Raw genomic sequence first — 23052 nt, 5'->3', positions numbered from 1 at the left:
CTGCCTGTTGCTGTAGTACCGCAAGTACAAAAAGCATGAGACTTTCAAAAAATATGCAGATTTATGGAATGACATGATACTAATTGCAATAGTATAGGAATGTGGAATGTGTAGAAATCCCAGTGTTTTTGTGTTACTCTGCAGGCTGTGAAGGTGTGCCAGTGGCAGGTTTATTACCCTCAGCATGGAGCAAAGTCCTCCAGCAGGCCTCCATACTGCACCAGCTGTTCTGCCTGCACTTACTTCAGCCTGTCCCTCTCTTCGTCCCCGGGGCATCCACACCTGGCGTACCCCCTCTCGTCTGGACCATGAATAGTTCAGGTTTTCACCCGGAGACCCCCCAGCCCTCAACCACACACCCTGCTGGAAACACTCAGGACCTGACAATGCAGGCGGGATCGTCAACCTGTAAGTGCACGTTCATGTGCCAGAAATTTCTGATTTGGCACTGGAATTGATTGACCCATGTATTGTGCCATGTCAGCGTGAAATTTGAAATTGCCTGTGCTTTGTTTCATTCTGATTGAAAACCATTCATTAAGAACTCTATGCGTACGTTTAATTTTTTTTCCAGGCAAATTTATTGACCAGTCTGCAAAGATAGTAAACGTAATACTCTTAGTGCTAAAGCAGTATTATTATTATTTTAATAATCCATCCATTTATTTTTAAAAAAGAAAAAGTCTGATATTTTTAATTTGATTAATAATAACCAAATCAATTGATTACATAATTAAACCTCTTGTTATCTTTACTACTTAGCATTGCTATGTTCCATTTCCCACAATAACATTCATTTTAAACTGATTCATCTATACTAAATTATATACAAGATTTTTCTGAGGTTATACTATTTTAATGAATAATAATACTGAGGTCCTCTTAATGACAAGTAGGAGAGTAAATAATGCATAAAAGACAAAGCCAAATTGACTATAATTTACTTTCTTGGTTAAAATTTAAAACACAACCTAAACAATTTTTTTATAAATAAATAAAAACAATCTAAAAGCATATTTTTTTATCATATTGTTCAGGGTCAAGAAATAAACTGAGCTAAGCTCAAAAAGGATCATGCTGTAAAAATCAATTCTGGTCTTGCACATGGGTCAATTTGACCAGAATATGACACGAGCTTTAATCACCAGATTATAGGAGACATTAAAGAGAACACACATCTTTACTGAAAATGCTGCACTGTATATAGGAACTGTCTTGTGTTTGCTATATATTTTTTTCTTTAGATTTTTGTTGAAATATGAATACAAGACACTGATTGAAAACTGAGATTATTTATAAACTTGAGTTTATTTCTTTTTGTTGTGTGTTGTGGTTCAACTTTAAGGATCCAATTTAAACGCACATGCAGTGCACGAAAGTTACATTTAAATAAGTCAATAATTGGATATGATAAAATTTAGTGCTGCTGATGCACTGAAGATTTAGTGTTGTGCAAATAGTCTGAGTTTAAATTGGAAAAAAAAAAGTGTTAGGTCACACCTCTTTCAATTAGAATGAGAGACAAAGAGGACTGACAGAAACAGAGGCCACGCCTCCTTCATGGAAACTGATAGAAACAGAGGCCACGCCTCCTTCATAGAAACTGACAGAAACAGAGGCCACGCCTCCTTCACGGAAACTGATAGAAACAGAGGCCACGCCTCCTTCATAGGATATGACAGAAACAGAGGCCACGCCTCCTTCACTGAAACTGACAAACAGAGGCCACGCCTCCTTCACTGGAACTAATAAGCACAAAGGCCACTCCTCCTTCACTGAAACTGACAGAAACAGAGGCCACGCCTCCTTCATAGGAACTGACAGAAACAGAGACCACGCCTCCTTAACTGGGAATGACATCCACAGAGGCCACACCTCCTTCAATGGAATTGACAGGCACAGAAGCCACGCCTACATTATTGGTACAACCAGTCACAGATTACACACCTCCTTCGCCAGGACTGGAAGATGCAGACTCCATGCCTCTTTCATTTCGTGTAACAGACATGTAGGCCACACCTTTACTGGAACTTATAACCACAGAGACTATACTCAATTTATTGCAATTGCTAGCCACAGAGGCCGCGGCTCCTTCAATGAGGTTGATTGGCACACAGAGCACACCTCCGAGCACAGATGCCACACCTTTGTTTGACAACATTTCTAAATAATAAAGCATAATTATAGCAACTTTTTCCTGATATACTCTGATCTGAATCCACAGAGTCATATCGTAAATATAGACATCAGTTCATTATTTCACATCATTTATATCTTTACTGTGAAACCTTGTCATGTATTCTGAGTGTTATAAAGAATGATTCTTGGCACGTATAGTGTATCATCTCAGAGCATGAATTTGAACATGATTAAAGCCTTTTTTTTTCTTCCCTTTCTGTCATGTCTCACAGCTAGGGAGTTGAAGCCGGACCCTGATGTTCGTGCAGAGCCGGAGGAAGCCTGTCCTGTGTGTGGTGACAGAGTGTCTGGATATCACTATGGACTGCTGACCTGCGAGAGCTGCAAGGTAAATCAGACCGCAGACGCACATGTATACACACGGAAAGGATTCTAAAAAAAAAATGCAGGAGGCCCTACAAAATTATTTGTACTGTTCAGTGTTAATCAATATGGTAGATACATACAATACAGATCATAAATAAAAGACATTCCTCTACCTGATTCTTTAGTCATTAGCTCCACCAGTTTCATTGCCCTTCCTGTTTCCCTTCTCTCCTTTTCTCTCTTTTGACTTCTTGATAGGTAAGTCCTCTTTATTTTGGCAGTAATATGTGGACATCTATTTAAACAAACTTATGGAAGTCATGGACATACTATAGAGACCAGCTTTCTTTAGGGAGAGCTTGCTGAGGTGTTCCTAGGTCCGCTTCTTGCTATCAGTAAAGCCATGTTTTTTTCTTATCTACAGTATCTGATACAGCAATACAAGTGCTTATGAACATGCCACATCTCTCTCTCTCTCTCTCTCTCTCTCTCCCTTGCTCTCATTCTTCAGGGCTTCTTCAAGCGCTCTGTACAGAATAACAAGCACTACACATGCACAGAGAGGCAGAGCTGCCCCATGGACCCAGCACAGAGGAAGAGATGCCCTTACTGCCGCTTTCAGAAGTGCCTGGCTGTGGGCATGAAGAGAGAGGGTAGGTGTATCTACACACACACACACACACACACACACACACACACACACACACATACAACAGACAGCTGAGTGTGTAAGTCAGGCTCCCTGTACTCTTCATGCTAGGTGATCTTTTAAATTTTTTTCTGCAACCTCATGTTAGGACCCTGAAACACCAAGCTGATAAATCTGACTCATAGTTTTTGCGGTGCATCTCACACCATTTGAATTACCCAGGTATCGTCCATGCCAACTGAGTACCTTGAACTTGTTGGAGGTCAATGGAAGAGAGTTCTCAGATTGACTTTTCAGTGATACTGAAGTGATACAAAAAATGGTAGTTTATTTGACAATGTTCTGACACTGGTAGGTAGTATACTTTTTTGCTGTACTATTTAGTACAGCAGTATTCAATTTATGCAAAGTGCATTATGGGTATTCAGTACCTTATACGGTACAATGTTTGGACACTATTGCAGTGCATTGTGGGATTTCCTGAGTGCACTGGATACTGGTCCTGTCTCAAAGCCCTGAGTCCTCATCCAACTTCACACTTCGATGACATCTTCAAGGTACAGACCTGTTGGGCGCAAGGGATCGAGAGCTTAAAGGGTGTAAAAGAAGGCATTCAGGACATTCCTAAAAAACATTTTTCAATTAAAAAAAACTCTCAGTGTCATTACACACTCAAATCTTTGTGTAGAATGTTCTTTAAGTGAGATCTAGTTAAACACAATCAGCAGCAAGCCCACAAGTGTGACATTTGTGACTGGGCAATTCTCCACTAAGTGGCAAAAATCCTTAATCAGTGAAAAATGTACTGAATATGCTCAAATATTCTGATGATATTTGGTATTGTGGATTGCATTTTATTGACTACAAACAGTTAATTACCCTTCCTTGGTCTGGAGAGTTATTTAGTGTATGCGTGTCATTGCAATCTGTTCCTGAAGAGGTGAAGCAAGAGGTGATTGTCAGTAGGCCTTGTTCCACGCTGGCTTGCTGTGTTACAGCCCTAAGTTTGGCGGTTGCCTTTGTCCTTAATGTCAGATACAAAGATAAGTGAGAGTTGAATAATTCTGCTCTCCATTTATCTTTAACGCCATAAAACAAGGGCATATTTAGATGGCAGAGATAAAGTAGCCGGGAAATGCACTGTACAAAAAAACTTTTATTCACCTAGAAGATAATTTCAAGATTATCTAAATTATTATTATATGAACGATGTATGTAGGCTACACCTTGACAAATTATGACCCACTTTTTTGAGTCTATAACCAATAAATCTATAAAATTCAACCTTGTGTTAGTGTTATGAATGAGATATATAAGTATAGAGATACCACTATTGCCATTAAAGGATTTGGCTAGGGATCCTGAGCTTGGGTTATTGTCTGTGCACATTTTCCTTGTGTCCATGTGGGTTTTATCGTGGTCCTCTAGTTTCTTCCCACATCGGAAAAAAAACACGCTAGTAAGTGGATTGACTACAGTAAATTGCCCCAGGTGTTAAAGAGTGTGTGGCATTCTGCGATGGACTGGTATCCCATCCAATGGGTACATTCCTGTCTTCTGCCCAGTATAGGAGAATGGCTCCGGATCAGCCTCAATCCTGACCAGTATGATGCAGTTACTGAAGACGCATGAGTGAATGAATGAATCAATGGATCTGGCTAGTTTCTTTATTTTAAGCTTCAGTGTACATTTTTCTGGCCCTGAAGTTAGCTCCGGCCCAGATGAATCAAAAGATGCTCATCTCTGCCTGTTTTCCATAAGCCAAGTCATGAGACAGATTAGATTTAACAGAGGACATAGGAACAGCTGGGGAAAGGGAAGGGCTTGTCATTGCAGTTCAGATTTTAGTCACCAGAAGGCTCTAAAAATTACAAACTGTTGTTTTAAAATGTCCACAGCTGTGCGGGCAGACCGAATGAGGGGCGGACGAAACAAATTTGGACCTATGTATCGACGGGACAGGCAACTGAAACAGCAGAGAGGAGGGTATCACCAAGCAAACATTGGTCCCTACAGGATCAAACTGGAAGGACCACAAGCACCTTTACAGCCGCATGAGTTCCACCTCCTGCCTGGTGCTTTTGCAGCTCCACTAGGCTCTGACCCTTTTCACCAATCGCACACTCTTCCTCCCAGCATCAGCCAACCAGAGCTCATGGTACTGGACTGCACATTAAGCCGAGACGGGGCGTTGACAGCTCCATCGCTCCCCTGTGCTGGACTCTACCACCCCAGTTTCCATGGTTTCCCTCAGGAGAAAAGAGAGGTGCCTTTCAGCTATGGCCCTGCTACACTGTGCACCATTTCCACACCTGCGCTCACTCCCAGCTCCACCCACACACCGGCATCAACTCCTACTTCAGATCCAACACCATCCCCGTCCCTGACCCCAACCCTGACCTCCGAGCCCCCCTCATCCAACACAAGCTTCCTGAGTGAGCTGCTGCAGGGAGAACCGGAGGAGTCACAGGTCTGTTCACGAGTGGTGGCCAGCCTGAGGAGAGAGCAGGCCAGCCGAGGAAAACACGACCGCCTCAACACCTTCAGCATCATGTGCAAAATGGCCGACCAGACTCTGTTCGGTCTGGTGGAGTGGGCGCGCAACTGTGCACTCTTTAAGGAACTCAAGGTAGTACTCTTCCTCTAATTCTCTGTTGTCTTCTAAAGGTATTTAGATGAGAAATTAGATATTAAGAGGAAGAAAAATCTTTAAGTTTTCTTAGAAATATTTCATGGTAGAACTTTATTGTAGATTGTTATGTACTGTTGGATTTTAGAACTTTCATTTCATCTCATCCTTATTTAATCTTTTTCAGTTAATGAACAACTTTATGAAGCAATGGCAAATTTAGAGCAAAATGGTCTCCTATAATATTTATGCATATTAATAAGTTTGTGTAAAACAAACAGCTTTCAGACACACTTTAAAATCTTTAATGCATCTCATGATAACTTCCCAAAATATCCTGAATATTTGTGTAATATCTGTCTTCACTACAGTTATAATAAAGATGAGAAAAAAATGCACATATTCAAGATTATGTTAAGAAATTATTATGCAGTTATTAGTGTATATATAACCTATATACTTATGAGCGGATATTAATTTTTTTAAAATTCCTGCTGCAAAAATCTCAATTCTGATTGGTCAGAAGGTGTTCAGATTCATTATCTATAACACCAGCTCTCACAGATTTATATTCAAGCACTCGTTCTAATCTGGACTTCTAGGTCGGACATTACACAAAGACAGATGTACGCGAGCATTTGTTGATATGAAGTTGTTGATGAGGAGATTTTTTTTATGATTTATGGAAGAGTCTCCAGTGTCAGTGCTTTGTAATAGTCAGAGGTAAGTCAGTGGTAACAGACACCAACTGTTTCACAGACATGCCACAACATTAAGTGCAACTATAAATGGATGAAAAGTATGACATGTAGTTCTTTAATAAATAAAAAAAATGGTTAACGCTGGCAAATTGCTGCAGTAAAAGTGGAAAATTGTTTCATTACTTACATATCATGCTGCCTGAGCCTTAAACACAGTTTAAAATATTATGAAGACATTTCATTTATGAAAAATGTGTTCATGTCTATGTGGGCACACATTTTTTACTTTAAATGAAACTTGGTAGCATCTCATTCATTATTTGGCTTCTTCACGTCATCACTTATTCAATACATGATGTAAAATTTTTCCTCTTAACTGCTAGCCAGGTTTTCCTTCATTATGGAAAGTAACAAAAATGGTCAAAAACTGTGTTAAGTGATTAATAGTGACACTATAGTCACTCTGACTGTGATATGAATATAGATGTTTATTCAACTTTTTATTCCTTTAAGTTTTGCTTAGGCTTGGTGTATTTTTTTCCCCAGCATCTTTAATATCAGTTATTTTTCTTCCATTCTTTGATCATATCCTTGTTTCTTTCATTTCTGAAATCTCTTTGAGAGGTCTTTTTTTTTTTTTTTTTTTTGCTAATTGCCATCGACTGCTCACAGCAAATGTCTTGAGAGTTTGAACCTGTTTTAAGTCCACATATATGGACTGTTAGAGACGTTAATGAGGATCATTCAAATTAATGACCTACAGCGTGCCAACGGGGGGGCAACTTTTGAGCTTGCTAATAAAGATAACTGCTGTTATATTCAGGCTGTGTGTTTAAAAGATAAACTGTAATACAGAGGTCTGACAGTCATTTTAATTAAACACAATCATGTTTTACTTTCTTCACTAGGAATGGTCGCCCATGTTGACACACTCATACCTGGTGTGTGATGTTTTGCAGGTGGAGGATCAGATGGTGCTGCTGCAGAGCTGCTGGAGTGAGCTGCTGGTTCTGGATCATCTGTGTCGCCAGGTGGCTTATGGGAGAGACGGTAGCATCTACCTGGTCACAGGGCAACAGGTCATTATACAAACTCTATTTTAAGATGCACATGGAATGTGAATGAAATTACATCAAATTTACGTGTGTTTTTCCCCCTAAAACAATACAAACTCCCATTCATGTTCTGCTGACTCTGATTTCACTTCACTAGTTGTCTCAGACTTTTGGACATCACTGGATAATGATACTGTAAAAGGCTGTGAAGCTCTGTGGTGTGTTGTAATTGTCCAACACTGAGCTTGATCTGAGCCTGGCTTATTTGCTCTCTGAGTATCCCGGATGTTTTCCCTGAATTTCTTGACCTAAATTTTTGACTGCTTGAAATTTTTTTTATTACTTGTATTTTTTTAACCTTAATTTCTTTAACCAGAATTTTTTTACTACCTAAATTTATTAATCCCAATTTTTTTTACCTATTTTTGGACAGCTTTCTAACATTTGAATTTATTACCTGATTTTTTTTTTAAATCAAAACCTTCAAAACCTGAATTCCAGATAATCGCATTCAGAACCGATATATTTTTAAGATTCACAGTGAAAACTTTCATTAAAATCAAAATCAGAATATTTCATTACAAATTATATTATCAGCATATCAACCTGAGTGAAAAGTAGAATCTTTGAAATATTTGCATGAATTTGAGAAATTTCTTAGCATTTACTATGTCCACCTTTTGCTTTAACGACACATTTTTAAGTTTTAAGTTTTTAAGAAATACTAAAAAAATATAAATAAATAAATAAATAAATAAATAAATAAATCTCAGATGTTTGGACCTCCTTGGATATCCACATATTCAACAATGTACACTAGTATAATAAGGAAGATGGTTATTACTATTGTTCTTTTCTTTTATAAAAATAACTGGATTTCTGTAATGTCTTACACATTCATCTCTTCAACAATAAAAACATTTCCACTGTATTACAGTAAGACACAAGGTGTTGTAATTTGCAAACTAAACCCACCTGTGTGTTTTTTCCTCGCAGATTGAGGTGTCGACTGTGCTCTCGCAGGCGGGGGTGACGCTGAGCAGTCTGGTGTCCAGAGCGCAGGATTTAGTGTCCAAGCTCAGGGCTCTTCGTCTGGACAGACAGGAGTTTGTGTGTCTCAAGTATCTTGTGCTCTTTAACCCAGGTGTGTCATTATAAAGCTAAAACCTGTTTCTTAAGAGCCTCTGTGTTGAGTTCGTTACCTGCACTAAGCTAACACACCTGAACCTTTTGAGGAACTTAAAGAGTTCTGGAACTATCCAAATAGAAAAGTACATAGTTTAAACAATTGTCAGAGCTGCTACTATAGAAAATTAATCAACATCTTCTGACCTGTCAGATTCACGAATTCAGCAGTGCAAGCATGGAGGAGGTGGAGAATGAAGAGGCGCTCCATATTACTTTGCTTCCTTTTCAAACCATTTTACACATTAAGCCTATTTTGCCGCTTGAGGAAACCACCATAAAGACACTGGTGATGTTTTTGACTCACCATTTGTGTCAAAACCAAAGTGTTACAAATTATTCACCCTGTTAAGTCATGCTGTGATGTAAAGATGTTTGTCAGCTAAGCACAGTTTTTAAAAAAAATAAATAAATAATAAAAAAAAAATATTGGTCATTGCATTTAAGCAATCATCAATATTTATTACGGCAACTAAACACTGATAGTTCTTTGTTCACAGAAAAATTTCTTCTCTAGAAAAGCTTCCAGGAAATAAAAGTCCTGGTTCCTTCACTTGTAAAATCCTGAAAGTTACTGAGAAGGTTCCTCTGTGGAAATACACATTAACATGTTAATGTGTGTGTGTGTGTGTGTGTGTGTGTGTACTACAGATGTGAAGTCGGTGCAGGACCGCAGGCAGGTGGAGCGCACTCAGGAGCGAGTGAACAGGGCTCTGATGGATCACACTCTGCACACACACCCAGGCCAGTCGGATAAATTCGGCCAGCTCCTGCTCCGGCTGCCTGAAGTGCGCAGCATCAGCCTGCAGGTGGAGGAGTACCTGTACCAGCGCCACCTGCTGGGGGACCTGCCCTGCAACTCCCTGCTGACCGAGATGCTGCACGCCAAACACACCTGACACGATAATGAAGTGCATCCTGTGCAGAGGATTAAAGCAAGTCCATTTTGCACTTTCTTCCCCAGAAATGGTTGTGTGACTTGTTTTTCTGCACCATCATCAGTGTTTATAAGTGCTTTACTGTCCCTAATGTCAACAGCTTTGACTCAGGATAAGAAATAAACACATACATAAACACATACTTTAACTCTGACAGTATTGTTAAACACTCCTGCAGTCAAAATAAAGCCCTGAAACTAGAGTGTCAGATTTTTTTTTTTGTATTTTACATCCACAAAAATATGTGCATGGAATAAGGATACATGTTGGGGGAGAAATAATAAATGAACTAATATTTGAAGTGAACGGTCGCTTTAAAGCATGGAACATGGGTTGAGTAATGAATAACACTTAGGGGGTGCTGTTACAGGAAAATAATCAACAACATGGTGGTATGATGAAGCTGTGTTACAGTTACCCCAGCAAGGGTGTTTTTTTTCCTATAACACACATCCAAAAGTGTTGCCACAATTTGCCAAATACATTTTTTTAAATTAAAGAACATGTACTTTTTTATCCGCTTATGTTACAAACATCTGACCAGTCAGAATCGAGAATTCAATAGGGTTATGGTATGAAGTGTTTTAAACCAACAAAAATAACATTCTTAAGAATATGGCAAGTAAAACCTTTGTGACTTGTTTTCTTATACCTTTGTTTTTAATGACAACTTAGCACTTTAAATCCTTATTTTTTTATTTAAAGTGCCATTTTGCCATTTTATCAATACATGCTAATATGCTAATCATTTTTTTGAAAAATGAACAGAAGACCCACAAACAATGAATGAAGTGAGTGATGATGAGCCGGATGATTTAAAAATGATTTTATTAATCAGATCCAGTCGCTCCAGCTGATGGATCTGTAATGATGAACAATCAGGCAGGACAGAACGATTGGACTGACAGACATGGTGACATAACAAAAGAAAATGGCCAATGTGCCTTTAAAGTACGAAATAAATGTGATTCACCGTCTTACCATGACATAAATAATAAAATCTGAAACAAAACAATAAAGAAAATAATAATTCCAGCTAGTCCCTTCCTAATAAATAAACCTTTGCCAACATAACATTCTACAGGACAATTGCACTGACTCCAGTTTTATCAATATATCACTCTCTCATATGGACCAACACACAAACACACACACACACACACCATTCACTTTACATAATTATACACTTATTCAACACCTTCACAACGTTTCTCTGTACAAAAATATTCACATCTTCACTTCAGATCTGCGAATGGCTGACACAAACGGGAGGCAGTAGACTTGTTCTAGTGCTTAGATCAGGTTTTCAGAGGAAAAACAGACCACATGCCCTCTGGCTACAGAAAAGTGGGCCACTCGCACCATGCCCGAAATGAATAAGGCCAACATACACTGATTTGAGCTTGTTCTCGCTATCACTGTCGAATTTTGAGACACCAGCATCAATCTAATAATAATATTTTTATCCATCGTTGCCTGCTCTATGTTCGCTCACAGAGAAGTACTTTTCAACCTTTAAATAAGAGAAATCACATTTCTGCAGATGTTCAATCTTTATTTTTTAATCTTCTCCTCTCTCTGTTAGTTCTCATCACTCATTCTTTCACTCTCACACACACACACACACACACACACACACACACACACACAGAACTGCTAACGCTGAAGCCACACGGCAGCTTATTCATATCTTACAAATGTTCTCTTCGCCATATACAAATCATTGTCAAAAATGAAAAAAAAAAATCATTAACAGCTTTCATAATATACATTACATAATCGCTGATTCTTTTTTTCCCCTACTTTTTTTTTTAATTACAGACGAGTAGAGTAGAAATACCTTATTATTAATGTAAAAGCACATCTTGTATTGGTTGTTGTCCATTCGTTCTTAATAAACTGAAGTGGAAATGAAGCTCACCTGAGGCCCGTGAGGTCTACTCAGATATACTGAAATCTAGCAAAAGAAGTAGATATTTAAAAAAACAAACAAACATCCAGACACCTACTTTAAGTAAGAGTAATGGCTAGGCAGAGGAGAGTGAGTGTGTGAGTGAGAGGCACGTACTTCACATTTCAGACAGTTAGCAAGAGGCACAGGAGCATAAACAAGTACCTTAAATCATGGAAGATTTCTAAATCCCAGTCCCGCATGACGAAAGACAAAATGAGAAGCCCTTGGCTGGCTTGTGCCCTACATTCATAGTCTAGTTTTAGGTCTGTTTTGAGATTAGAGCAAAACAGGAAGCAAAAGGGGAGAAGGAAAAGAGAAAGGTATATAAAAGAGGTGGCAGAGACTATGCTCTGGTTTAATTCTGCAAAGCAGCGAGTTTAGTGTTGGTGTTAGTGCTTCATCCCACACTGGTGATCTGAGATGACGGAATAAGCTCATACTAAAAGGATGGAATGGAAGAACTGTAGATGGTCACTTCATCTACAGTTTAAGCATGAAAAGTACACACATACAGGAGTTTTGTACAAGATATTCCAGTTGGCCAGCTGTTGGAGTTGTGACGGCTTGGAAAAAAATGGCATTCTTCCTTCTTTGATTTTTAAATCTGGAGCAAATGCACACAGAGGTGTTCTGCAAGGTTCGCTAATAAGTCTCTGAGGATTTTCTATCACTGCCACACAATTTGAACTCTCCCACTCTCCTGGAGTCACACCAGCTCCGACTCTGAACCATTCTGCCACTAGAGGAGAGGGGAGAAAAGATTTGGGCCATCTCAGATTCTCCGTCTGCTTCACTTTGGTGTTCCGAGCTTTTTGGGCGTCCCGGGCCGCTTGGTCTGCCACAGTTGGCTGGGGATGGTGAAAGCGTCCACACTCATGGACATGGTTTTGGACGGGATGACCGAGAACTGCTTGCGGTCAGAGCTGTATTTGTAGATAGACTCGACCATGGAGAGGCTGATGATCCGTGGGCCAATGCCAGTCAAACGCACCAGTTCCTCTGTCTCTGGGTTCATGGTGTAAACTGCCCGGAATTGGCAGCTCGAATCCCGGAAGAGGATGAGGAAGTGGTTGGCATTGCTCTTCTCCATTTCCTAAGGGATTAACGTGAAAGATGTAAGTATACAATAGGGTAAAAAAACACCACAAACCAAAGATGACTGTGAGGTCCCTCACCTCAATGATCTTGTTTTTCTGCGGTTCATTGACCTTGCCTGCCAAACAGCAGCGTGAGATGGCATTATGGATAATGAACTTGTTGGATTTGAAGCTTGGCTCTTTAAACAGTTTGGGTCCTGAGGCAAAAAAAAAAAAAAAAAAAAAAGTTAATTTGAATGCTTTGGGACATGTTATACCCTACCATACAATGCCGTACCATATTATCAGTGACAAAAAAAAATTGATTATAGATGATTATAACCCAAAATCAGCACTCAGGAAGAAGTGTATGATCCTGTGATACTGTACCAGTGTACTCAGGGATGGAAGCTGGAGAAGAAAGTGTGGATGCATTCTCCCAGTCCTTATCACCATTCTGTGTGGCCACACGGCCCGGAGACATCAGTCGTGACGGAGAGTGAGAGCGACTGCAAACCAGGAAATGAGAGTTATTCAGACTGAATAACTGTGTTGTCCATTGTATATTCTGTTAATTAAAGTCAGGTTCAAGGCCAAAATGAAGACAGACAAGTAGTTCAACTGAGAAAACAATGCATCCTTATAGTTACCTTGGGGATTTCCTGATGGTAAGTGTCCCACTATCATTGGCCATGGAGGACAGGTTCATAGTGGAGTGAGAATACACTTTATTCAGTCTAGAACCTACAGGAAAGCATTCACAAACAGATCAGCAACTTCACAATTTGAATTAATGAGAATAAAAACGTTTGAACAATGACACTTACCCAGCAACCCTTTAGCTGGGCTGCGAGAGAGGCCCGAATCGTCCCGGAACACCGTTTTGGGCCGCTGTTTCTTGACACCTCGGACGGTGGTGGGTTTCTGGCGCAGCACCTTGTCCAGGTCTTCCATGATCTTGAGCTGATGGCGCCGTTCGTACTCTTGCCGAGTAAAGACTCCGCGTCGGTACTGAGTTCCATCAGGAGGAGGAGTTTGCGCTGGTGGAGGAGTGCGTGCTGCGGGAGGAGTGCGTGCTGGGGGAGGCGTGCAGGGCGTCCGGGGTCGCTCGAGCTCATCCACAGAATTGCGTCTGCCGTGGAACAGTCACGTAGTTACTAACAAGTACTACAAAAGGGCTGAAACTCTGTGGTTCCACACCCGCTTAACTATAAAGACACAATTTACTACTGTTCACTACAGCAGAGTAATCAGTTCATTCCCTTATTGTACAATTAATATACAAGGAGGAAGACTGGTCACCATATAACAATGAAAATTATCAATAATTTAATTTCTTCAAGTTTATTGCAGTTTGTAATTTTTGAAAGCTCTAGGGCTATCACTTCAAAACCTAGAAAAAGTGTTTTTTAGAAAAAGTGTATTTACTTAGAAGAACCTACAAAAAATGCATATTTAGTTCTTTTTTTCAGGTTCCTGTTACATTTTCTGGCCCAGAAATTAGCCCCACCCCCAGCAAAAACTGTCTGTAGTTTCAACATAGGGGTGGGGTTGGTTGGGTTTTCACTGCAATTGTAATTCACTTCACAAACAGCAGAGGGCTCTAAAAATGACAAACTGCTTCATTAAACACAATTTTTCTTCACTTTCACTCCTCAAGGGCTATTGCTTAATGTCTAATCGAAAAGGGAACCACTCAACTACAGTGCCATGTCCAACCAGGTCTTGCCAGGAACCAAACATGCTTTTCTATTTCAAATATATCCAGCCTTAAGCACGCAATATAAGAATTAGGTCATGGAACCTCACCTCGCCTCCCTCTCTCGTTCCTGCTCCTGTCTCTTCCTCTTCATTTCCTCTGCTCGCTTTTGCTGCTTTTCCAGCAGTGCAGCTCTCCTCTGAGCCATCTCGTCCTCTGGTCGAGCCTCATCCTGCTGCAAAAGGTTTCAAAATGTTACGCACATGCTGTGTTTACACATATAAGCAAAAACACAGCTATATCACTGCACTGACCTTAAAGAAAAAGCCGACGCCACCCTTCATCTCCGGCTCTGTGTGGTCGCTCATGGAGTCAGAGGCGGCGTCAGGGCCATGTTCAGCATCCTCTCCGTCCAGCCCTCTCAGAGAGGACAGAGGGATCTCGATCAGACTGCTGTGTTTGCGGGTGAAGGCTGATGCTGGGATGTCGCTTTCAAAGGAACACTCTGATGGAGCACCTGAGCTGCTGCCTCCTTGCTGTTCCTTCCTGCCCGGAAAATGGTTGGAGCCTCCCTCTAGTTCCAGGCTGAAGACGGTTTGGTCGTCACTGGGGTCCTCGCTGAGGGGTCGAGAGGGAGGACGGGAGTCACTCTGGGGGACTGGCGAGCCGATGCTGAAAGAAGATGAAGTCTGGTCTCTGTATTGCCAAGGGGATACTTTCCGTCGATGAGGGATATTGTCCACACTCTGTGGAGCCGTGATGACCCGGGTGAGCGCGGGCGTCTTTGGATCTGCGGACCTTGAGTGGTGCTGAGTTTTGGGGCTTTTTGGAGGTGCAGACTGAGCCCGGCGGTGGGAGCCAGGCGATTTCGGGGGAATTGCTTGAGCGCTTATTCTGCGAGATGGAGAAGGTGATGAGGAGGCAGAGTTGGGTATCAAATCGCGAGTTGACTCCCTGGACAGACGTGGAGGTGCTGCTGCGGTGGAGCTCTTCGTGCTGGGTGAGATGACCCATGCTTGGTTGGCAGGGGGGATTTTCTTCTTCAACAGCTGGTTCTGCTGCTCAGACAAGCGCTGCATATCACTCTGCAGCGAGCTCAAAGCTGCATTCAGTTTTGACACCGCATTGTTATAATCACCCAACGGAACACTGGTCTTCTCACCCAATGCTCCTGCCACTGTTTTTTCTTTAGAAGTCTGCTGTGCAGAAGTTTGTACCTTCCCGTCATCTCGAGGGCGCTCCTTCTCCTGCTTCGTATCACCTTCTTCATCACTCTCTATGCGTGCTAGTCTCTCGTCCAATGACATGCGTCTTAGGTCTTCCTCTGTAGAGGATGCACTGACCTCCTCCGCACCTTCTTCCTTGTCATCACCCTCTTCCTGCTCTTTCTTCAGCTGCAAGAAGGCGCTCTTGCCCAGCCTCTGTCGATGCTTGGCAAAAATGGCCTCGATACGCCTCTTCTGAGCCTCGATAGCCTTGCGCTTCTCCTCCAGTCTTGCCCCAAGCTCTGACATTTCACTGGTGAGCGCCGGGCTTTTGCTGGGGCTCTCCTGTGTCTTTTTAGCTGCCCAGGTGGTCATCGGTGGTTCCTCGGTGGGAATGGGCTGGTCCTGTGCCAGTTTCTTTTTACGCTCAGCGAAGCTAGTCATCTTCACACCGCTGTCTGGGGTCTCTTGCCCAGACGAATTAGCCACCCGGGCACCAGCTGCAGGAGTGGTGGGTGTGGATTGAGTTTTTGGAAGATCTTCAGAGGCATCAGAGTCCACGCTGCCATCTCTCAGTACAGAGTCGTCATCCCGTGAGCCATCAGATGTACGTCTGGTGCGGCTTGCATTTCCCGTTGGCCTGTACTGCATTCCTGCACTAGAAGGGGCGGAGCCGCTGAGGATAGCAGGACTACCGTTATGTCTACGACTGGCTGGGTCCTCCGGTGAGTGCAAATAGAATCCATCAGGCGCTCCATCCGGATGTAAACGAGGCTCCATTTTTCCCTCATTGTGAATGATTTGCAAAGCTTCCTCAATGGTGGGCAACCCAGCTGCGTCGCCCGCGTCAAGTCCATTCTCCTCGGCCAGGAGGGGCACTGCAGGACTGCGGGAGGCCCAAGAGGCACGCTGGGGGCCGTTAGGTCCTGGAGACCTGCTGATGTCCTCTGGAGGGGTGTAATGGACACGTTTCACAGGCTGACCCGCAGGATTTAGGTTATCTGAGCTGACAGAGCGCATGATGACAGGGTTACCCATGACTATGTCCACATCACTGTCCAGACCAAAGGGGATACTGAAGGACACAGCAGATGACAGGGGACGACTAGACACATATGGAAAATAAAAATGAGCAAAATCCAAGTGGTAAATTAATACCAGAATAGAAAATAGCGGAACTGAAAGACAGAGTTTTACCTGAGAGGGTTTTTAGTCCACGATCGTCCAGCTGCCTCTACATGAGACATTGAGGTAGACTGAGTCAGTGAGCCTGATCACACAGAGGTGCACAACACACAGACTAATGTTAATGGATGGATATACACACTATGTGCTGAAATGCATGCATTACACAAGTACATTCCAGTGACGCACAATAAAAATCCACAGAAAAGTGACGGTGAAACAACACGCAACATGCAAGAAACAAGACCGTGGAATGATCAGAGGCTGCACTATGCTTACCTGGAATTGGTGTGGCAGGGGATATTGGCAAGAAAGGCTTTTTAAATAAGGAGGGAGAGCTGATGGAACAAAGGAGAGACAAATACTAACAGTTAACCTCACTGCAAAAGCAATATACACTTCCACCTGTAAAAATCAGAAGTGTGTTGTGTACTGAGTGTCCACGTACCTGCTGCCAGAACCGTTGTTGCCATTTTCTGTCCTTCCAGAGGACTCTGAGGAGAAAACATCATATGAGTATAAAATATTCTAGCAGTCCTTTCCCTCCACAACTCCACAAGCTTTCTATAAAATGGCATTAGAAGAATACTCCAGCATTCTATACTTCAATGTGCATGTAATTATCTATCACCGAAAAATTTCGACATTTGCTCGAAACTCACTTATAATGAAAGACAATAATGCTTTATTATGCAAAGTACTTTTATGCAAACACTTTCATGAATTCTTAAAGCAGAAGAATTGTAGACCTTAAAATTCATAAGAATCACTGTCTCTAACCTTTGAGCTCCGTGGCGTTCAGAGGCTGAACAAACTCGGGCTTTGACACTTCAAACCAATACAAGAGCTCTGCCAGAAAGCTCAGCATATTCACCTGCACAACAAATAATCCATCCAGTAATTACATACGATATAACGCATGCAAAAACTTTAAGCTTTAACCTACTATAAATAAAGGTAGATAATGGTGTACCCGTAATTCAGGTGGGCTGTAGATCATGTCCTCCAACACCAGGGGGCAGCAGCTCTTCAAACAACTTTCACAGAACTCACGAATAAGCTGAAGATTATAAAGACTGTCGGCCAAAGACATGGATTCCTTCATACAAATATCTGAGAGAGAGAGAGAGAGAGAGAGAGAGAGAGAATGAGAAGGGGGGCAGTGAGAGAGAGAGACCGAGGTATGTATATATATATATATATATATATATATATAAGAGGAAAATAGAGGATAAATATAAGAAACGATTAATATGCACATCAAAAGGCAATCACAAAGCTTAATGCCTCAGATTTACTCTGAACTTTGACCTGAGTTCGACATGGTTGACTGAGAACAATAAATAATGACAAACCATGTATACAGCTGATTGGAATCAGAGATACAGCTGTGTGGTTTTACCTTCTAAGCGCAGCAGGCCAGGACAGTAGTAGTGTATGACGGCAGCTATGGCACAGCCATTAGAGAGATCCTTCACTTCATTCACGACAGGAAAACAGGGCTTGAGCTTAGACAGCAGCTTATCCTTCCTGTACCGGAGCTGCACACGACAGGAATGGGGGATTTGTGGGAGTCCATGCATGCTTCCTCAAATGAGGTTTTTGTTACCTAGAGCTGTGTTTGAAATGGCATACTTTGCATATTTTTAATGCGATTATTGTGTTCACTCTGGGGCTCCGTTTCAATGTTCTTTAACAGGCCTTAACCTTTTCCCCTTGAAGGAACTTAAGAGCCGTTCCATTACTCTATTAGCTCAAGTGAAGTTTGTTAGATAACCTCTTGGAGGGGTGACGGAATGAGCTCACATAGATGTAGACCTCAGGACAAAACTTGCCCAGAAATCATTGCGATATTCATTTCCGGTTCCTAAAAAGTGGTGGACAAAGCTGTCTGTAAGTGTAAACTTGCACAAAATGATACTAAAATACTTTTATTTTTGAGCTTTATGTAGCAAACTTCTTCATGTTTAATTAATTTTATCATTTATTTTGCTAGCCAGTTGGTAAATGTATGTTTGTGCAGCAAAGGTTTAAGCTATTATTTTTAAGATCAGACAAAGGCATAGAAACACAGATACAATTCTGTAGTAAGTACATGAAGTGAACAAATCACCAAGGAAATCACTTCAGGCATGTTTATGCTTAGGGCAAGTCCTCATCATCACCTCCTCCATTATTCGGCAAGTGGTCACATGTGTGATGTAGGAGTTACTGAAGGAACTCGGGCAAAGGCATGCTCCAAAGTGTACTGAAGCAGGAGGCAGGAAATTCAGTGAGACATAGTGTACTATTATCATTCAGACACCTTTAGCACTCGACACAGTGTAAGAGGAGGAGCCAACGCATCTAGCTTTGATTTTGAACTCATTTATAATTCATTTATAAATAAATTAGACATGACAAACTCTGTACAATATACAATATACATCATATTATTTAGAATTGCTATAAAAAGTGCCATGAAATCATCTGTGCCACATTAAAAACTGTGATTTTGTTGTATGATGCAACATGTAATTTCTTGGAAATTATCCAGGCACAACTGGCCTCAGTATAGTTCTGTATAATTCTGTAGAATCTCAGAATTATGAATACAGTTCTGAAACAGTTTATTTATATTTTAAATTGACAGCTTGTACATAGCTCAGGAAAACTACTCTGAGTAAAGATCACCACGTTTATTCATGTACATATGGGTTCATTTTTTATGTGGCTTGTACACCTAATAAAATGTTGGTTAATAAAACCTATGGTTTTGAAGATATATTTAATTCATGTTACAAAATAAACTGATGTAACAGTGAAAATGAAAGATTTGATACAAGAATAAATCCAATTAGCCACTTGTCACACTAAGAAGCAGTCCGTGTGTGTTATGAAGTACTAAAGACATCTTCCTCGGACAAGGTTATAATGATGATTAGAATTCATCACAATGCCGATATATCAGCAGGCCTTTGTGTACAGTACGCCATTTCACACACAGCTTTGGGTTGGTTACAATATAATTCAAATACATTATTTTGTGAGCAAGAAAAAACATGGAGAAATGAGAAATGCACATTACTACCACACATGCACACACAGCAGCAAGTTAAACCTGGGATTAAAAAAAAACAAAGACCTCGTTTTTTAAATAAATAAATAAATCAAATCTTTAAAAAAGTGCAAGAGTGAGAATCCATGCAGAGCACCTCAGCCAAACACAGTGAGAATGAGGTCGGCTGAGATGGGGAACAAACAGCGAGGACATTGTTAGAGGAAAGTGGGACAAGCGGAGACTCGGGAGAGGAGACGAGCTCTGAACAGAGGTAGCTGTGTGAACAGCCAACACCTGATACACCAGCGGAATCTGGCTTATCTACAATTACTGTAAGCTCCTTCATATGGCCACGTCAGGCCTAAATAAACACACCTCATTCGTGGAGGGTCATTCTCTGACATTTAGTCTTCTTCATGGATCATCTGAGCTTTAATTGAATCCAATTAAAGGGGTGTGTACTTGACACCTCTCTGCCAAACTGTCTGTACTTTTTTTAATGAAAGAAAGCCGATTACTAATCCGCAAAAGAAGACCGCGAGGGATAAAAGAGTGACGGGATGGAAGACGAAAAGAGAGCGAGATAGACTTACAGGAACAAGTTTCCAGTACCAGCGGGTGGGACACTGTGCGAGACGAGTGAAACGGGTACAAAGAAAAAACAAAAGCACAGAACAGAGCACAGAAGAGAGCTATTAAATCCACCCGAGTGGGGAAAAAAGGAAAAAGCAGCACAGAAGAAGAAGAAGAAGGAGATAATATTACGACTGTACATAACCTGTACGTTTGTCTTACCGAGGCCTGAACAGGCTGTGGCTCTGTACTCTGCTGGCTTTGGTCACTCTCTGTGCGTTCCCTCAGCTTCTCGTTTAACTATATTGGGAAAAAAAACAACAACTCACTATTAAATTGCTACATTTCAGGGCTGTCTGAAAAAAATCTCTATAATATTTATATAATCGAAGACCAAATATCTACATATAAATGATTAGATCATAGGATCAGGGACCCTTGAGCAATGCCCTTAACCCTCTCTGCTCCAGGGGCACCGTATCATGGCTGATCCTACGCTCTGACCCCAGCTTCCTAAATAAGCGGGGATATGTGAAGAAAAAAATTTCACTGTGCTGTAAAATACATGACAAATAAAGGATTCTTCTTCTTTTAAGTTCAACTTATACTCACTCAACATATGTTTCAAAACCTGTTTCAAAACCATTTTGGTCATTTGGCCTTTTTTTTTTCCTTTTTTTTTTTAAAAATATGTATAAATTTCTCAATCAAATAAAACAAACAAACAAAAAACATGTAACCTAAAAGTGACATCGCATGTAACAGGTTAAACATTTCAAACAGCATGCACCGGAGTCACTGGTTTTTTGGTGTCTGAATTTCAAATGGTTATAAAAACTAAATAAATAATTTTTTTTTTTTTTTTTTTTTTTAAAAACTCCATTATCTGAAATCCTATAAAGTGAGCATATATAGTGAACAGGAGGTCATCTGAAATTAGATCTAAATGAGAATGAATGAACGAATGTATGAATGAATGAATGAATGAATAAATCAATCAATCTTACTGTGCATTGAAAAAAATAGATAGATAGATAGATAGATAGATAGATAGATACTCTTGGGTGAAGAGGAGTTCATGATGATGGATTATTACTTCAGGCAGAGGACAGTTAGTGTCAGTATTTATTTTCTAATAAGTGGAAACAAACAGGGAGTGAAAGTTAGGTATCACTCCACAGCCTAGCCGTAACTGCGTCTCTGTTCAGGTGCGGTTTATATGACTGTCTGTTCCCATTTCAGTCTTCATGGACACACCACCGGCTGCACCACACTTAACTGTTAGTGAAACAGGTAAAACATGTGCAATAGCCTGAGTCTGTATGTTGTGTAATTGTAATTTTCATGAGTTTGGCGAGGCCCAGACATCGCACGGCTCATTTTCATGTCTCATTTCTCAATAAGGAGATCAGTGAGGCTGTATAATTGCTCTGCTTGAACTGTTCACACCTGATCTAGTATAATCCAGAGCGGCAGAATGTTGGTTTTCTGGCTCTGACCTGTTTTACGGCAGAAACACAGCTATGAGTGCCAGATTCGGACTCCGAATCAGAGGTGCACCTCACCTTTTTAGTGTAGAGTGCCAGAGATTCTCAAACAGGGGCTACACTGGGGGAACAAATGGGGCCACAAAAAAATATTGTAAGAAGTTGTATGTCTACTCCTTAGGGGGGCAAAGGACAAGCAATCGCCCATCCCAACAATACCACAGCCATCCGTGGACGGGATTCCAAGAGAGCAAAATCCATCATGCTTTCTGGGTAGGAGATCAGAGTGACCCTAGCCAATCATGGGCATCTGTAAGACCATGTATGTGGAAGACAGCAGATAGCGTTTTCCTCTGAGTGTGTTACACTGCTCTGTGACACAGCATGAGCAGCAGTTCGAAAAGATGCTGTCTGGTGGTTGGGAATTAGCAGTCGTCTGTCTAAGTAATTTTAAATGTTGCCAAGTTATTAAATCTGATTTGGACAACTGTAAAAACATTGTACATTTTTAAAAACAGTAGACATTATTAAACATTATTAAAATTCAATACGTGCCGACCAATCGTAATTCACAGTCATCCTCTGCCTGCTTAACAAGTAAGCTGCGATGTCATCAGAAATCGCCATGTGATTGTATGTGCAGGACAGTGATAGTTGTTGAGAAATGGATTGGGGGTGTGGGGAAAAAGACAGAGTGACCCTATCAGCTTAAAAAAACTTAAAGAAAGCAGATATAGGCCTATGTAACCATGAAGTAAATGAATTTCTAAGTATAATCAAAAAGAAAAAAATGAATTTTTTTCAGTTGCCTTCCTTTTGATAAAGGAGAGAACGAGTTACAAGAGTCACTCCTCGCCACCTGTTTGTTGTCCTGTTTGCTATTTGCGGTCACATGTAGGTGTGTTTATTCTGTATGACGATGGGCGTGTGAGAGAGGTGTGTATTGTTGTGCATGACGTGTAGTGTATGAACTGGATGTAGAATGATGCTCTGTCAGGTTTGTCTAGTTTGTGTACTTTACTTGGCTCTGATATGTTCTGCGTGAGATGGTGTGCATGAGGTTGTGTGTTCTCTGTGAGACCTTGTGCTGTGCATACTTGTGTTTTGTTCTACGTGTGTGTGTGTGAGAGATGTTCTGTATAAGACTTTGTGTGTGAGGTTGTACAGTGTT

General features: G+C 41.0%; 2 protein-coding genes across 7 annotated transcripts in view; one reads left to right on the top strand and one right to left on the bottom strand.

Moving 5' to 3' along the window:
• Positions 1-192: 192 nt before the first annotated feature.
• nr5a5 (nuclear receptor subfamily 5, group A, member 5) lies at positions 193-9900 on the top strand. Its single transcript, XM_026946098.3, has 7 exons — positions 193-408; positions 2412-2527; positions 3017-3158; positions 5053-5783; positions 7444-7563; positions 8536-8683; positions 9376-9900. The coding sequence occupies exons 1-7, from the start codon at positions 309-311 to the stop codon at positions 9621-9623; spliced, it is 1605 nt and encodes a 534-aa protein (XP_026801899.3). The 5' UTR covers positions 193-308; the 3' UTR covers positions 9624-9900.
• A 573-nt stretch (positions 9901-10473) lies between these two features.
• Positions 10474-23052, bottom strand: part of camsap3 (calmodulin regulated spectrin-associated protein family, member 3) — a 41987-nt gene continuing 29408 nt past the window's right edge. Inside the window, exons 4-18 of one of the 6 annotated variants that reach the window (XM_026946016.3) lie at positions 20617-20694; positions 20415-20447; positions 18184-18322; positions 17755-17894; positions 17562-17655; positions 17230-17275; positions 17061-17119; positions 16794-16866; positions 14706-16701; positions 14502-14626; positions 13520-13824; positions 13343-13436; positions 13083-13201; positions 12792-12910; positions 10474-12709 (exon numbers count right to left, since the gene is read on the bottom strand). In XM_026946016.3, the coding sequence (XP_026801817.3) occupies positions 12407-12709; positions 12792-12910; positions 13083-13201; positions 13343-13436; positions 13520-13824; positions 14502-14626; positions 14706-16701; positions 16794-16866; positions 17061-17119; positions 17230-17275; positions 17562-17655; positions 17755-17894; positions 18184-18322; positions 20415-20447; positions 20617-20694 (3723 nt within the window). In that variant the 3' untranslated portion in view covers positions 10474-12406. The remainder of the gene's footprint in view (positions 12710-12791; positions 12911-13082; positions 13202-13342; positions 13437-13519; positions 13825-14501; positions 14627-14705; positions 16702-16793; positions 16867-17060; positions 17120-17229; positions 17276-17561; positions 17656-17754; positions 17895-18183; positions 18323-20414; positions 20448-20616; positions 20695-23052) is intronic. The other 5 variants (XM_034298512.2, XM_034298513.2, XM_026946018.3 and 2 more) reach the window with 5 other exon arrangements.

Source organism: Pangasianodon hypophthalmus, chromosome 23, assembly GCF_027358585.1.
Source record: "Pangasianodon hypophthalmus isolate fPanHyp1 chromosome 23, fPanHyp1.pri, whole genome shotgun sequence".
NCBI lineage: Eukaryota > Metazoa > Chordata > Actinopteri > Siluriformes > Pangasiidae > Pangasianodon > Pangasianodon hypophthalmus.
Note: the sequence above shows the minus strand (reverse complement) of the source record. Positions and strands in the feature narration are given on the sequence as shown.